The sequence below is a fragment of the Sceloporus undulatus genome, chromosome 1, assembly GCF_019175285.1.
Source record: "Sceloporus undulatus isolate JIND9_A2432 ecotype Alabama chromosome 1, SceUnd_v1.1, whole genome shotgun sequence".
Lineage (NCBI taxonomy): Eukaryota > Metazoa > Chordata > Lepidosauria > Squamata > Phrynosomatidae > Sceloporus > Sceloporus undulatus.
The window spans coordinates 326,246,083-326,261,954 of record NC_056522.1 but is presented as its reverse complement, the minus strand read 5'-3'; the positions used below and the strand labels follow the sequence as shown (position 1 = coordinate 326,261,954).

The 15,872-nt window shown below is 40.8% G+C and overlaps 1 protein-coding gene across 3 annotated transcripts in view; it reads left to right on the top strand.

The window, feature by feature from the left end:
• Positions 1 to 9,935: 9,935 nt before the first annotated feature.
• CDIN1 (CDAN1 interacting nuclease 1) overlaps positions 9,936 to 15,872 on the top strand; it is a 172,736-nt gene continuing 166,799 nt past the window's right edge. For 2 of the 3 annotated variants that reach the window (XR_006101537.1, XR_006101536.1), the window contains exon 1: positions 9,936 to 10,210. Coding sequence is in view for 1 of the 3 variants with exons in the window: in XM_042446448.1 (XP_042302382.1) it covers positions 10,110 to 10,210 (101 nt within the window). In the remaining 2 variants the exon portion in view is untranslated. The remainder of the gene's footprint in view (positions 10,211 to 15,872) is intronic. The other variant, XM_042446448.1, reaches the window with a different exon arrangement.

The window sequence follows — 15,872 nt, the reverse complement described above, 5'->3', positions numbered from 1 at the left end:
GATCCTACTCCCCACCACCACTCCCTTCTCCTTTTGTGTTGTGTCTTCTTAGATTGTAAGCCTGAGGGCAGGGAACCGTCTAACTAAAAGATCGTATGTACAGCGCTGTATAAATTTACAGAGCTATATAAATAAAGGTTAATAATAGTGTAATAATATAGCTGTATAAGCTGTAAGGGTTGTGGGACAAATGCTCATTCATATCTGAAATTCTGTCTACATTTTTCAGCCTAGGCAACTTCATAAGCTATTTTGATAATAAAATCTGGGGAGGGAAAAAACAATTTACATTTCCATGAAATTCATATAGGCAGTATGATACAGTGCTCTGAACACTGGACCACGACTCTTGAGAACAGGGTGCAAAACCTTGCTCAGCCAAAGAAACCCTGGGTGACCCTGAACCAGTCAAACACTCTAAGCTGCAGAGGAAGGTAAAGGCAAAATCGCCTCTGAATATATCCTGCTAAGAAAAACCCATGATAGGTTCACCATTAGATCGACATACGGTAGAAACGAAGGCACACAACAAGGGTATATTTGACACTACAGAGTAGTAACTACTCATATATATATATTCTATTTTGTCAGTGGCTGGTGAGAAGCAGAAGGTCTTACTAGCCCTTTTGACTCTTGTTGTAACAACCTTCCCTCTAGGCTGTTATTATCTTTGGTGTCTATCAGATTTAATAATTTGAGCACTGTGTCTGGTCAATGATCTCATTTAATTACTGGATTTCTTTATATTAATTGTTTATATCATCTTTACGAAGAAAATGGTATGGAGATAATTTTTAAAAATTACTGGTCTCTGACTGCTGGAAAAATGTGTTACAGCAATTGCTGATGGTGCTTTCCAACTGTTCTTTGCTAATGTTCAAGAGAACTAAAACTGTTACTTTTATGTTAAAAGAATATAGTCTGGGAACACCAGGCACTCTAGATTTATGAAAGCTAAACAGATTTGGACTTGATCAGTAACTTGTACAGAAGAGTATGGCCTAAATCCAATTGTTAGTCCAAGGTAGAGTCACAAAATCATTGGAATATATATAAATGTTGACTTATCAAGTTCTCATTCATTCAATGGGACTGCTGTAGTTGGAACTAGCAATTTGATTTAGGCTCATGAGATAAATCTAGTTGTAGTCCTAACTAGAGTAAACTGTTTGAATCAAATGCTGACTGGTAAATCAGCACCTTGGCAAATCCAATTTATTCAATGGTCTACTCTAGTTCAGACTAACAGTAGGGGATGAGACCAGCATATTCATCCTACTTTGATTGGTGCTTCCACTTCTAGTTGTGTGTTTATGTCAGGGATATAAAACAACAAGATGGTTCTTCTTTCTGTATTCCATGTGGCATACTGAACTCTTGCTTTCCAACAGGGGAGCTTACAAGAAACAGCCAAAGGCTGCTATTGCTGCCTTCCAGCATCTGCAGCCTGAAGCAGCCACCTTACTGTGTTTAATGGTAGAGCTGGCCCTGATTTAAGTACTGAAATATGAATATGCAAAGTTGCCAGACATCAAATTGAATTATGTGTTTTTACAGAAGGGAGGGGGACAAGGGAAGAAGAAAGTAAGCAAAAGGGGAATCAGTTTTTACACAATGAACATATGGAAAAGCTATTGTAAGAGACAGTTGCGAAAAGGAGAAGCCAAATGGCTGTTAGGTTAATGGAGAGTGCATTGCTGTCTCACCTCTTTCTGAAGCAGCTGGGTATAAAATACTCTAAAGACTGTGCCCAAATGCCATATAGTGCCATTTTGATAGTGTAAAATGTCCACTCTTCTTAATTCAGGTCTCTGGATGTTCATTCTCATATTGCACAGGTGAAGCCAGTAACGATCAGATGGAATGCACTGTAGTTATTAACTTTATTCAGTGCAGGAAGACTGATGATCAGTCACACCTCACCAGTTTTCCCCTTATATTTGTAAACCTTGGAGAAAACCTCTTTCCTAATTTAAAACCATAGCCATATATGACTTTGGTTCTGATGTCCTTTGCATTCTAGACATGCTTCTTACACAAACCAATGTCACGTTCATGATATGGAGGTATGTTGCATTATTTTATATTTAACATCATATATATATATATATATATATATATATACACACACACACACACACATATATACATACATACAAATAACTATGTTATGGTGGTGGTGGTGGGGACACACGTACATATTAAACAGGGACAAGATCCCTTTTACATTTAGCTAAATGGAAAACAATTGTCTTTATATGGAATATAATGTATCAATACAATGACTTCAAGAATTGATTTATGCTGGAATAAAATCTCTATGTTTGAAGAAGGTTGATATAATGGATATGTTAATACAGTGCATGATTAGATTAGTCTTAATGATTTCTGTTCGCATAAAAACTATTGGCTTTGAATAAAGAGTAGCTGCCTCTTTGTGTTGACATTGTGCTCCATACTATTGTTCCACCTTTGGTGTAGACTTCTTTTTATTCTGGTACAAAGTAATTATATAATCTCAAAAGCAAAATAGAAAGGTGCGTTAGCTGTCAATGGAAAGCCAGTTAACATTTAATAATAACATATGATCCACTCGATAGAACTTATTAACAGTTACTTTCTGATTCCCCCCCCCCCCCAATTGATGCTAAAAAACTGGGGATTTAAAAAAATACAATTGCTTTTTTTTTTTTTTACTGCAGACGGATGGCAATTAAATGATAAATTGCAAGGGCTTGTTGTTTACGAGGTAATAACTATATCCTGGGGAGGTGTTTATTAGCCCAGTTACAGATAGTTATTACTATGTTAACTGGAAGCATACCAACATTTTGTGTCAAGACACTGAAATGGTAAGTAAGAAAGTAGATTGTAAGCAATAAGGTGAGTAAAATCATCTAAAGGGGAAAGCAGTGGCATGAGCCACAAACCAAATACTTCTACATCATTGCAGTATGATCACTGTAATCATTCTCTTACTTCTATGATATGGTCAAGATTACAAATAAATTCCTATTGTAGACACTGTGGCACCCTGAAAACTCTAAGATAAGGGCTCACCTTTTTGTGGACTGGAGTTCACTTCACAAAACCTTGAAGAAAAAGTCTAATTTAAATTGAGGACATACATACTTTCTAAAGGGTTAACAAATTCAATCGTCCAACCCTCTCTGCAATCCTTGTTTTATTCTCATTCTCAGTGAGTTTTTAAGCTATTCTGTAATCAAGGTATCTTTCTATATGGTTTTATTACAAAAAGCTACCTTTATTCAGACTTATGTGAAGGAATGGAATTTGCGAATGGTTAAACACATAGAACTGTGCGGTAAAATAGTGAGGAATGTTAGTGAACAAAAAAGGTTGGCAGTACTGGACAGAAATTTAATTCTATTGACAGAATGGTACATATGCTAATGGAGTAACATTCTTGGATTCTGGGCAACAACATAGGTATACGATATGTCTTCAGACTATTTTCTATTATTTTCTTTGTAAATTAGATGATTTTCATTAAAGAAATTTTTGCTTAAAAGTGGAGGAATGGAAAATGGGACAAACAAGAAAACAGGAAACATTCTTGTGCCTTTTGTCCAAATGCATCTGATGAAGTACAATCAAGTCTATAAAAGCTCATGCTATCAACTTCTATCTTTCAGTTAGTTTCAAAGGTGCGGCAAGATTTCTTGGCATACTGATTTTTCAGACTAACATGACTATGTCTTTGAATGCCTTATGTAGTTATTCTTTAGAACAAGAATGAATTTACTAAGGCAAAAATTCCCTGGGAATAGTGGGTAGAATGCATAATGGTACTATACAAAAAGGGTCATGACAATCAGGTCTAAAGTTCTAAAAGAATATAAAAAACATCTCCTACAAAGCTCTTAATAAATACATCATGTGGCCACATTCAGCTTTCATTTGGCAATTTGGCATACATGGTTTTCTGTATTCCAGCTGTATATGAAACATTGTGAGGGCATTTTTTGAAACCCAAGCCAAAGAGATGAAGAGAATCCCACAGTTTAAAAGTGAACAGTATTAGCTATTTAAAAGAAGAAGAAAAATCACTTTCAGTGGAAATTATTCTGCAACAAAAACTACAAAAGTAAGTCCCTTTTTTTTCTTTTAAAAAGAGTATGATTTATTTGTTTCTAAAAGAGTAGTAGCAGGGAAGAAGCAGGTAATTATTAAGAAACCTCCATTTCAGGCAAAAGTGGTAATTCTAATCTTTGGCAAGAAAGGGGAAAATGATCCTTTCTGTAGCCCAAGAAAATTATACCCTTGTGGGGTTTTAAATGGATAGAATACCAAAAAGGACTTTTTTCCATCCCATCTTCTAATATTAAAGAAAATCAGATCAAAGGAAAATGAAATCTATCTATCTATTTCTGCTTTAAAAAAGCTTTTTTGTCATTGCTGTGCATGTTTACTACTGAGAATAAAGATATATAGATAGTCACCTGAGACAGAAAGGAAGAGATGCCCATTTTTTCCAATATGAAAGGTTGGAAAGTTACTTTTTAAAAAGTAACTACAACTATAGTTCTAAGCCCCTCCAAAGGAGATAGTGACCACTAACTTGCTTTTTAAAAATCTTTTATTTTCCCATTTCTTAAAAGTAATTAAAACTGACTTTCAATTACTTTGATCTTAATGCAACAGGCTGGGACATTTTGGACCCAATTTTGCTATAGAACCCATAATTTCACATTTAGTGTAGACATTCTATTGCATTGCTACCTGAACAGTTGTAAGCAATTTCACCAGTATGTCCAAATAAACAATGTCCCTAAGGTTCAGTCATTTGTCATGTATACCTTTTCTTTTACAGATCAAAGAATAGCATAAAAAAAGGAAGGACTAACAAAAATATCCTAACAAATAGATTCATTTTGCCACTGGGATATTTTTCTCCCAGCCAACATAATGCATCTGGTCAAAAATATTCCATATCATTGGTGAACCATGACACAGGATTTTTCTCTACAATGAAAACACTCCTCATTCGATTTGAATAGAATGCAATTCAAATTTGGAGGAATTTGGGCTTTTTGCACACACACACACCCCAAAAACCTCCATATACTCTGCAGCAAAAGGAATTGTGGTTTTTACCAGAATATCTATGAAGATGTACATTATTGCTCATAATTGAATGTGTGGCAATCTGATTTGCATCCCTTCGCATGTCTGCTCATTTTCAGCAGAGGGAGGATGGATGGGTGGAACAGACCATCACGTGATTGCTTCCCACCAGGAAATTCAATTTTCCAAGTGTCTGTTTGTGAATTGGTAGTTGTGACATTTTTGAGCATGTGTGCACTTTGGTGCCTATGTGCTGAGGTGCTCATAAACTTTTTTTCAATTCTTTTTTTCTTTTTTGTTAACCAACAGCTTTTTAAAAAGCTTTTCAGACCCAACAGCTGTTGTAACAGCTTGATTGTTTGTTTTAGCTAGGTGTGTATAGGGCTTGCTAATTCTCCTGGGCTTTCAACAGCGCATTCCTTTTTTGAATGTTTTTCATTGGCATAAACAACAATGGCTGAAGTCTAGAGATCACAACAAATGTAAAGGTGGCAGAAATACTTCCTGGAAGAATCAGGAGACACTGGACCTCATTGTCTTGTAGGGTAAAGAGGAGGTGCAACAGCAGCTCTTGAAGTGCTGCTGGAGGACTGAAGTTTTTGAAAAAATTGCCTCTGAGATAAGGCTAAAGTGTGCGGCAAAGATGACACCAGCGGAAATATGCAACAACAGTAGCGGAAGTGCATATGTCAGCATCCTTGACTAACAGCTAAAAGAATAATAATAATGTGCAATGGCCAGTTGGCAATAACATTGCAATGACATTGTATGTGGACACTGAATTCAAATAAATGCAAATTGGCACAGGAGAAGTGAAGACAATTAAGTTTCAATGTGAATGCACAGAAATCCACAGCAATTCACATAATACACTTATGTGTAGACTACCCTACGGAGAAGCAGAAGTAACATATACTGGTTGTCACTAGGCTTACCGCATTCAGGGAGAGGACACATTGCAGTTATCATGCAATACAGAAACTTTATATGAAACCTTAACTACAGTCCTTACCCTGATAATAATCATCAATGTACTGCAATCATATCATACATAGAGAGAAATCCAAGCTTGAAGCAGGGTTCAGGAAAGGAAAAGGCAGTAGAGACCACATTGCAAACATATTTGCTAATGAGAGTGCACCAAGGAGCTCCAAAATAAAATCAGTACGTGCATTATAGATTATAGCAAAACCTCTGGCTGCATAGATCATAAAAGAACATGGAACCAACCTTAAAGACATGGGAGTGCCAACACATTCCTGATGAGGAATGTGTATACAGGACAAGATGCTACTGTCAGAAGAAAACATGGAGAAACAGAATGGTTTCCAATTGGTAAAGAAGTCAGGCAACACTGCATCCTTTCACTCTAACTGTCCTATTTACTAGTGTATCCTTTCCTTACACAGGGGATCCGTTCTGGAAAACCACCAACAACACTCCCCGCATAAGGCAAATATTGCGTATGGTCGAGCCCTATTGAACTCCAGGAGCCCAAGTCATGATCCCTTCAGAGCTGGTATGAGCTAAAATCAATGGAGAGATCTGATCATGGATTATTTAATCTGGTCTTTAATACTAGGCCTAAAATTCTAAAGCAAGCCCAAGTCAAGGTCTTTTAGATTAAAGCACTTCCAAAGAGCACACATGGTCTCCTTCCCATTTCTATCCTTTCATACAGCCTGCCCACATTCTAAGATCTGATGAAGACACCCTTTTGCCATAACTGTGATGGAAGTTTATTTGATCAAGACAAAAAAAAGCAAGATTCTCATTAGATGTGCTCAAAATATGGAATTATCTGCCCCATGAGACTCTTTTGGCAGCCTCACTTATGGACGGCAAACTTCTGTTTTGGCAGGTTCTTGATTTAATGGGCAATCTGCTCTATTTCTCCTTGCCGTTATTTTTATGGAATATTTTATGGAATACAAGCATACCTCTGTTAACAATGGCTCTCACAAAGCTCCTTTTTACAAAGTCTTTTTTACTGGAGCTCAGCCTACCAACCCTCTTTTCTTGTCTTCTGTCTAGCTGAAAGGTTTCAGGTTTTTGTGTTTGTTTTTTGTTTTTGTTGCTGTATTTGCATTGCAAGTATGGTGAAGGAGAGCTGGAGACAGGCAGACTTTTACCATTTGGTTGCAGTGTGACTGCAGTAAATGATGCAATAATGCTTGACCTTGGATGATGATGATGATGATAATGATGATTTTCTTACTTGCCTCTCTCCATGGATCAAGGCAGGGAAGAACAATTAAATATATAACATCAGTTAAAACACATCAGTTAAACACACACCAGTTTAAAAGGACAAATATGATGCACACATATTAAAATAATCCACATTTAAAGTTCCATTATTTAAAATCCACAATTTAAAAACCATCAGGATAAGCCTGCCAGAAGAGACTGGTCTTTAATGCTGTTTTAAAGAATTCTAGTCTAGGTGATCCTGCTATGGCTCTGTGTGCTTACATACAACAGGGAAGGTAAAAAAAAAAAGTCCTGTCAGATTCACTTATATCTGAAGTGCAAAACAGAAAGAAGAAGGGAAAGCAGATTATCCTGTCTCACTGGCTACCCTGACATGTTGAAAAAGCATAGATCTATAAGTTTCACCATAAAGTGGGGATCATAAGAAAAGTGGGGGCTGTTGAAAGAAAGAAAAATACCTTTCCAGAATGCATTTTGAAAGAAGCATTCAAGTGGTCTCTAGAAGATTCAAAATGCTTTTGTTTACGTATAGCTTACTTCACCTGGTTGTTTCATTTCACATGTGCATAATGTTAGTTTTGAATAAAAGGTTTGCTGAAACATCTTGAAATTATTTATTTTTGGGTGGTGTGGGAATCTATCCCTTTTCTTTCCATGTTTTTTTCAGCCTGATACTAGTTTCTGTTAAAGCCCAAGCACCCATCTAGTTTGTTAACTGAGGTGCTTTTCAGACCGCCCAAAAGGGCGGTCTGCCGGCGCCGGTGTTTGCTGTGCCAGGGAACCGCAGCAGACAAACCGCGTGATTCCTTGGCGCCGCAAAAAGAACCCGCAAAAAGCAGGTTCTTTTTGCGACGTGGTAATGATGCCGCAAGGCACCAATGGTACACTTGCAGCATCATTTCTGCACCGCAACGTGCAGACACTAAGCGTCTGCTACGTCAAAATGGCGGCGCCCATGTAGAATGGGTGCCTCCATTTTATACGTGCTCGGCATGTACTAGAGTTAGGGTGTCCTGAAAGGATGCCCTTTTGTAACCATAGTACGTGCTGAGCACGTACTATTGGCGTGCCTGGAACGCGCCTGAGGCATACTTGTATTTTAATTGTGAACTGAAGCCCTTTAAAAGTACAGTGGTACCTCGGGATACGAAATACCCAGGTTACGAAATTTTCGGGATACGAAAAAATCCCATAGGGAATTATTGTTCCGGGTTACGAATGTTTTTTCAGGTTACGAAAAAACTTTTGGTGCTTTTCGGCGCTATTTTACACGGAATCGCGGCTTTTCCCCATTAGCGCCTATGGCAATTCGGCTTACGAAGGCTTTTCGGGTTACGAAAGCGGCCGCGGAACGAATTACTTTCGTAACCCGAGGCACCACTGTAATTGCTATTGTTCCAACCTCTGGAGTCCTGGGATTTGCAGTTTATGGTTGGGCACATAGAATTCTCAATTAGAGAGCTTTAGTGTCACACCAAACTATCAATCCAGGATTTCATAGGATTCCTCCATAACAGTTAAAGTGGAGTCATTGCACTATAGATATGTAGTGTGAAAGGGCCTGAGTGGTGTGTAAGCTGTAGCAGGGTGAGACATTAACCCTTATATGCAAAAATAATTAAAATTGGATCCTTTGGTTTTTCAGACTTTCTAACTTTCAGTATTTTCAACCATCTTAAAAATTCTGTGTGCTTACGAAGATGAAACCCAACTAGAAAAAACTCAATATTACTCAGAAGTCAATTCCACTCTGCTTAATAATCACCCTTCAGGCAAACTGGTCTATCAATGCAGACTTTGCCTGTAATTCACCCCACTTTGATTTTGGAGATGGTCTCTGAAGAGAATCCCAAAAGATATGGGAGTTACTATGTTCTGTGATTAAAGGCAGGGTAACCTTCAGGTATCCCCATGTATGTTTATTCCTACAGAAATGTTGTTGAGCCAAACAAACTGAGTTCCCTCTGCTGCCTCAAGACCTGCTAAAATGTCCTGAAAACACTGAAATCTAAAGAGTGACATCTATACACCCAGCTTTTTCCAGGCAAAGCATTCTCTGAAGATGCCAGCCACTGATGCTGGCGAAACGTCAGGAAGAATCCTCAGCAGAGAGCTCTTGGGCCTCACTGAACTACAAACCCCAGAATGCAACAGGAGGCAGCCACAGCAGCACTACTGAGTGTGGCAAGATGGAGGCTGAGAGGCGCCAGTTTCCCTCAGTTGGAGGCAGAGAGACCAGCCTCATTACCACACTCCCCTCTTATAGCGCTGCTATTCCACTTTGACTGCTTTGGCTGCCTCCTGTTGCATTCTGGGACTTGCAGTTTAAAGAGGGGGGCGTTTAGAATTTCCAGCCAGGGAGCTCTTAGGCCTGGCTGAACTTTGGCTGCTCTGGCTGCCTCCTGCTGCACTTTGGGGCTTGTAGTCCAGCGAGGCCTAAGAGCTCCGTGGCTGAGAGTTCTGAACGCCCGCTTCTTTGGACTGCAAGTCCCAGAATGCAACAGGAGGCAGCTGAGGTGGAAAAGCAGCTCTACGAAAGCATAGCGCTGCTGCTCTTCAGAGGCGGCCTTTCTCTGTCTCTAGTCGTTCTGTCCAACCAGCGAAGCGGAGTCTCCTCCTTTTCCTGAGGAGGAGGAGGAGGAGGAGCCCATGAGCAGCTCTGGCTTCCCGGCGCGAACGGGGCCGGGGCTTAATTCAAACGCCTATGTCCATTAAACCTGTTTATATCCCTCTTGTTATTCTTAGTGCCTGGGAAGGGAAGGGAAGGGAAGGGAGTGTCCGACTTAGCCCCAGCCAGGGAGGGAGCCATGCCGATGAGCAGAGCCCAGTACGAGGAGGTCGCCCGCTCCGCCGCCCAAGGGCCGCCCACCAGGCAGAGCCTCAGGAGGCTCAGGGAGAGCTTCCCCAGGTAGGAACACAACGCCCTCCTTTTCCCGGACGCGTCCTACATCGCAGCCTCCTCCTCCTCAATAGGGGTCTCCAAAACGCCTTCAAGAAGCAGCAGCATGAGTTTCAGGCTTCCAGGAGTGTTTGAACCCTCCTTTTCCCGGACGCGTCCTCCATTTCTGCCTTCCCCTCATTAGGGATTCCCAAAAGGTCCTCCATTTCCAGCATGGCTAAGAAGCATCATGCGTGTAGGTTTCTAGGAGTGTTTTGAGCTTTTTAGTCTGATCATGTCCTCCATTTTGTGGTGCCTTGTCCTCGTTTGTGGTCACCTCACTTCCTTTTCCAGGACACACCCTCCATTTCTAACATCTGTCCTCCATTTGAAGCATGGCTAAGAAGCATCATGAGTTTAGGTTTCTAGGAGTGTTTTGAGGTTTTAGTTTGATCACGTCCTCCGTTTTATGGTGCCTTGTCCTCCTTTGCGGCTATCACATCTGGTTTACCCTGGCTTGGAGGTGGCCTTGTGCTCAGGATGACCCGACTTTATTGGGATTTGACCAGTTTGCCTCCAATTTGCCTCCATGTGATAAAGTCCAAAGTCTCTGCTCATGAGGCATGTTTTCCAGACCATTCATCATATTATGCTCCAGCTTGTCAATGCCCTTTTTGAATTGTAGTGCCCAGAATTGGACGCAGTATTCCAGGTGAGGCCTTACCGAAGTGGAATAGAGCGGTATTACTACTTCTCTCGATCCCTGCCTCCATGTGCACAGGAGCTCTATGTAGGCCTCTGTGCAGTTGCTGTGTTAAGTGAACTGGCTATGCCTCCGAAAATTGCAGCAGTTGCTTCCTGTGTCTCCCCACTCCACCCTCTTTGCTTCCTACCTGTTTCTGATCATCTTCCAAGGATATACAGCAAGGTGGGCAGAGGAGTTAAGTGACCAGGTCACTGCTCTGCATTTCTCTTTTCTGGCTATTTTAAGCTGCAAGGTTTGTACACATTTCTGGGAGCAAGTCCCACGGAACCTATTAGACAGTCTTGGGATTGCACTAAAGCTGTGATCCGAAACCGTGGGTGAGCAAAGTGCAGCCCTCTTGAGGTCTCTGGACTACATATCCCATCAACCCTAGCAGACAAAGCCAATGGGAAGAATGTCGGGAGTTGCAGTGCAACAACTGCAGTTCTGCACTTCGGCCTCTTCTTGCCCACTCCCAAGTAGAACATACTGATATATAGGCATTTACAGGACTCTGTTGAGAGTCGGAAACAACTTGAAGGCACACAACAACAACAAATTGACATATGTTGCATAAAAGCATTCTGGGTGTGCCGTTCCTCTCCAAACAAGCTGTTGTCTGCTTCAACACTCTAGCCAGTGTCATTTATCAGCTGGAGAGTTTGACTTTGGACCCATCCGAAGGCTGCAACACCTTATTTTATCCAAAAAGCAACTGTGGAGAGCTGTACTCACAGATTACCAGACCTAGAAAGTGGTTTAATTTTATAGTTTTTTGTGGGTTTTCAGGCTATGTAACCATGTTCTAGAAGAGTTTATTCCTGACATTTTGCCAGGATCTGTGGCTGGCATCTTCAAAGAATGCTGGCGTGGAAGAGAGTTGGGTGTGTGTGTGACCCTTGGTAGAGAGCAGTGATTTCCATGTTAATCTGTTATTCTTCTGTTGTTGATGGCAAGGCCTCAGGGTGAGAGCATATGCAAAAAGGATTAGTGTCTGCTTAATTAGTTATCATTGTCTGCTGGGAAAGTCCCTGGTCCTAGGTGGTTTCTCATTTGCATTTGCTGAGCCCTGATTTTGCTTTTTTTCAGGATTGATAGCCAAACTTTGTTCACTTTAAGGGTTTCTTTCCTGTTGAAAAGATTTCAGTGGTGTTTGTGGGTTTCAATGGCTTCCCTGTGCATTCTGACCTGATAGTTGTTGGCATGGTCCAGAATTTCAGTGTTTTCAAACAGCATTTTATGCCCAGGATGGTTTAACATGTTCTGCTATTGCTGAATTTTCTGGCTGATCCAGTCTGCAGTGTCTCTGGTGTTCCTTGATTCTTCTTTGCACACTGCATTTGGTGGTCCCTTTGTAGACCAGAGTGAAGCATTTGCTGGATTTTCTTGGTCAGTTTGTAAACCATTTGGAGGTTGTGTTTCCTTACCAGTTTCCCTATTCTGTTTGTGACTCCTTTGATGTATGGTAAAATACCTTCCCTTTGGGTGGTTGCTTCACTCCTCAGGGCTTTCTGGGTCTGGCAGCCCTTCTGATGTCTGAGCTGGAATAACCATTGGCCTGTACAGCCTGGTCTAGGTGCTTCAATTCATTTTCCAAGAAGTGGGGTTTACAGATCTATTTGTTCTGGTCTACCAGTGTTTTTATTGTGCTTCTTTATTGTCCTGGGTGATGGTTGGAGTTCTTGTGCAGGTATCTATCTCTGTGTGTAAGTTTTCTGTATACTGTGTGACCCAAATGTTGGTTCAGTTTGTGGATGAATAGGACATCCAAGAATGACAATGTTCCTTCCTTTTTCTATTGTGAATTGGATGTTAGGGTGGATGTTGTTCAGATGGTTCAGAAACACAGTCAGATCTTCTTCTCCGTGTCTTCGATTGGTGAAAGTGTCATCCAGATATCAGAACCATGTTATTCTCCAGTTGGGTATGGCTGGCCCTTGGTATCTGTTGGTTTTGGTTCTAGGACCTCTTGGGATGCCAAATTCTGTGGATGCTCAAGTACCATGGCAAAGTTAAATGATGCCCCTTATATAAAATGTAAAACAGTGTTCCTTACATAAAGTGCCCCTTATATAAAATGACAAGGTTTGCTTTTTGGAATTTACATATTTTAACAGTATTTTCAAGACATGGATGCTTGAATCCGTAGATTAAAAATCCATAGATATGGAGGGCTGGCTATATTGTAGTTTTAAGGATGTCTGATGGAATGGAACAACTACAGACTTGACTTCAGAGAATAGAGTTTAGACTGCTTCTTTGGATGGGAGCTGAAAGTATGTAAATAATAAATATGTATGCAGGTTATTTGGTTTCTGACATAAGGCTTATATGTTTTTATATTAATGTCTTTTATTCTTACATTTTATATCTTTATACTATTGGTACAATGGAATATATAATGGTTGAGTGAAAATGATTGATGTGTTGATAGAATTTCTTAAGGGCCTCCTTCTCATGGGTAGAGATGATGGAGATATCACTGGTAGAAGAGGGCAACTGGGGATGTTTGTTGAAGAAGCTGTATTCTGATTTAACCATAAGTATGTTGATATGCTGGGCTACATGTAGGTGTACCATTGATCTGAAGGCTCCAAGTTGTTTCTATATGAAGCATTTGTGGTTAAATTTGAAGTGGGAAGATTCCGCTTATTTTTAAAATCATAGAATCATAGAGTTGGAAGAGACCACAAGGGCCATCCAGTCCAACCCCCTGCCATGCAGGAACTCTTAATCAAAGCATCCTCGACAGATGGCCATCAAGCCTCTGTTTAAAGACCTCCAATGAAGGAGACTCCACTACACTCTGAGGGAGTGTGTTCCACTGTCAAACAGCCCTTACTGTCAGGAAGATCCTCCTAATGTTGAGGTGGAATCTCTTTTCCTGAAGCTTGCATCCATTGTTCCGGGTCCTAGTCTCTGGAGCAGCAGAAAACAAGCTTGCTCCCTCCTCAATATGACATCCTTTCAAATATTTAAACAGGGCTATCATATCACCTCTTAACCTTCTTTTCTCCAGACTAAACATCCCCAGCTCCCTAAGACGTTTCTCATAGGACATGGTTTCCAGGCCCTTCACCATTTTAGTCGCCCTCCTTTAGACACACTCCAGTTTCTCGATGTCCTTTTTGAATTGTGGTGCCCAGAACTGGCCACAGTGTTCCAGGTGGGGCCTGACCAAAGCAGAATATAGTGGCACTGTTACCTCTCTTGAGCTAGACACTATACTTTTATTGATGCAGCCTAAAATTGCATTGGCCTTTTTAGCTGCCGCATCACAGCTAAAATGAAGTCATGTTCAACTTGGACTCTTAGATCCCTTTCACATGTAGTTTCATTCAGCCAGGTGTCCCCATCCTATATCTGTGTGTTTTGGGTGCTTTTAATGCTAACAAGTCTCCCTTGTTTTGACAGTGATAGTGTGATGATGATGATGATGATATGAGTCAGCTTGAGAGGCATGTAGGCACTGTTTCTGAAGCCAAGAGAGTGTGACTTTCCAAAGTGCCTTTTCTGTGTGTTTTTGGTTCTTTAATGGTGATATTGATATCAGAAAGCCTCTGAGGCAAGGCCAATGTAAATTGCTGTGATTTTTACAAACTCATGCGCAGTGAAGAAAAAACCAAAGTCCCTTGACCAAGTACTGTACACACTTCTGAGAAGTACACTTGGTGCAAGAACTGTGAAACCACTTTGACATGTTCAATATGCATAGCCATGTGAACCCATGTTCAGTGTGAAACCCAAAGAGTTTGGTTATGTAATAAGCCTCTGAAATATGCAAGAGGCCATCTTAAGTAAAGCCATGTTCAATGCCCAAATGTGCTGTTTGGAATGGGGGGAGGGGGGGTTGGCCAGAAAGGGAAGTACATTTCTGTCATCTGTCTAGGAATAATGCCCAAATGCCCTCCATTTTGATCATGCCTAAGAAACATGCATTTAGATTAACATTTTTTAAAAATCATCATTTTTTTTGCATGTCCTCCATTTTTAAAAAACATGTCCTACATTTGAAAATACTGTCCTATATTATTTAATTATTTATTTTTTGGCTTCGCCTCCCCCCCCTCGTTGTCTGGGGGACGCCAACCCGGCCCCCGGCTCAAAAAGGTTGCCTACCCCTGGTCCAGCAGATCTGCTCTTCCTCGGAGGCCTGTTGGAGCTGGCTTGCCTTCCTCTCCCTCAAGATGGTGGAGGGCTTTTCTTCTTCCAGGCAGGCCTGTTGGAGCTGGCCTGCCTTCCTCTCCCTCAAGATAGTGGGTAGAGGGAGGGCTTGGTTAACCCCATTTGGATTACTGTAATGCACTGTATTGTGGGACTGCCTTTGAAAAGGGTTCAGAAACTTCTGTTGACCCAAGAGCTGAAGCCAGGTTGTTAATTGGGGCAGGCTACAAGGAGCCCACAACTCCTTTCTTGCAACAGCTCCATTGGTTGCTGGCCCATTTCTGCACACAATGGAAAGTGTTGGTTTGACCTATAAAATCCTATAGATGTTGGGTCCAGGCTATTTGGAGAACTGTATCTCCCTTTATGAACCCATTACAACACTAAAATTATCTGGATAAGCCCTTCTTTCTATCCCATCACCTTTTCAGGCTTGTTTGATGGGAACAAGGGAGAGGGCCTTTTTTGTGGCTGCTCCCAGACTTTGGAACTCCCTCCCTAGAGAGGCCACCAGGCTGGTCCCATCTTTGCTGTCCTTCCATTTGCAGGTCAAGCCTTTTTGTGCCATCAGGTGTTTACAAACGGATTAGGTCTGGGCTTTTAATGCAGTGCAATTATGTTTTTAAGGTTTGTGTGTAGTCTTCTAATGAATTTTAATATTGTAACCTTTTAACTTCATATATGTTATATGGTTTGTATATATATGGTGACTGGAGAACTCTCTTGATGTCCTGGGTGCCCTGCTTGAAGAAGTTAACAGATTATCCAAATAGGAATATAATA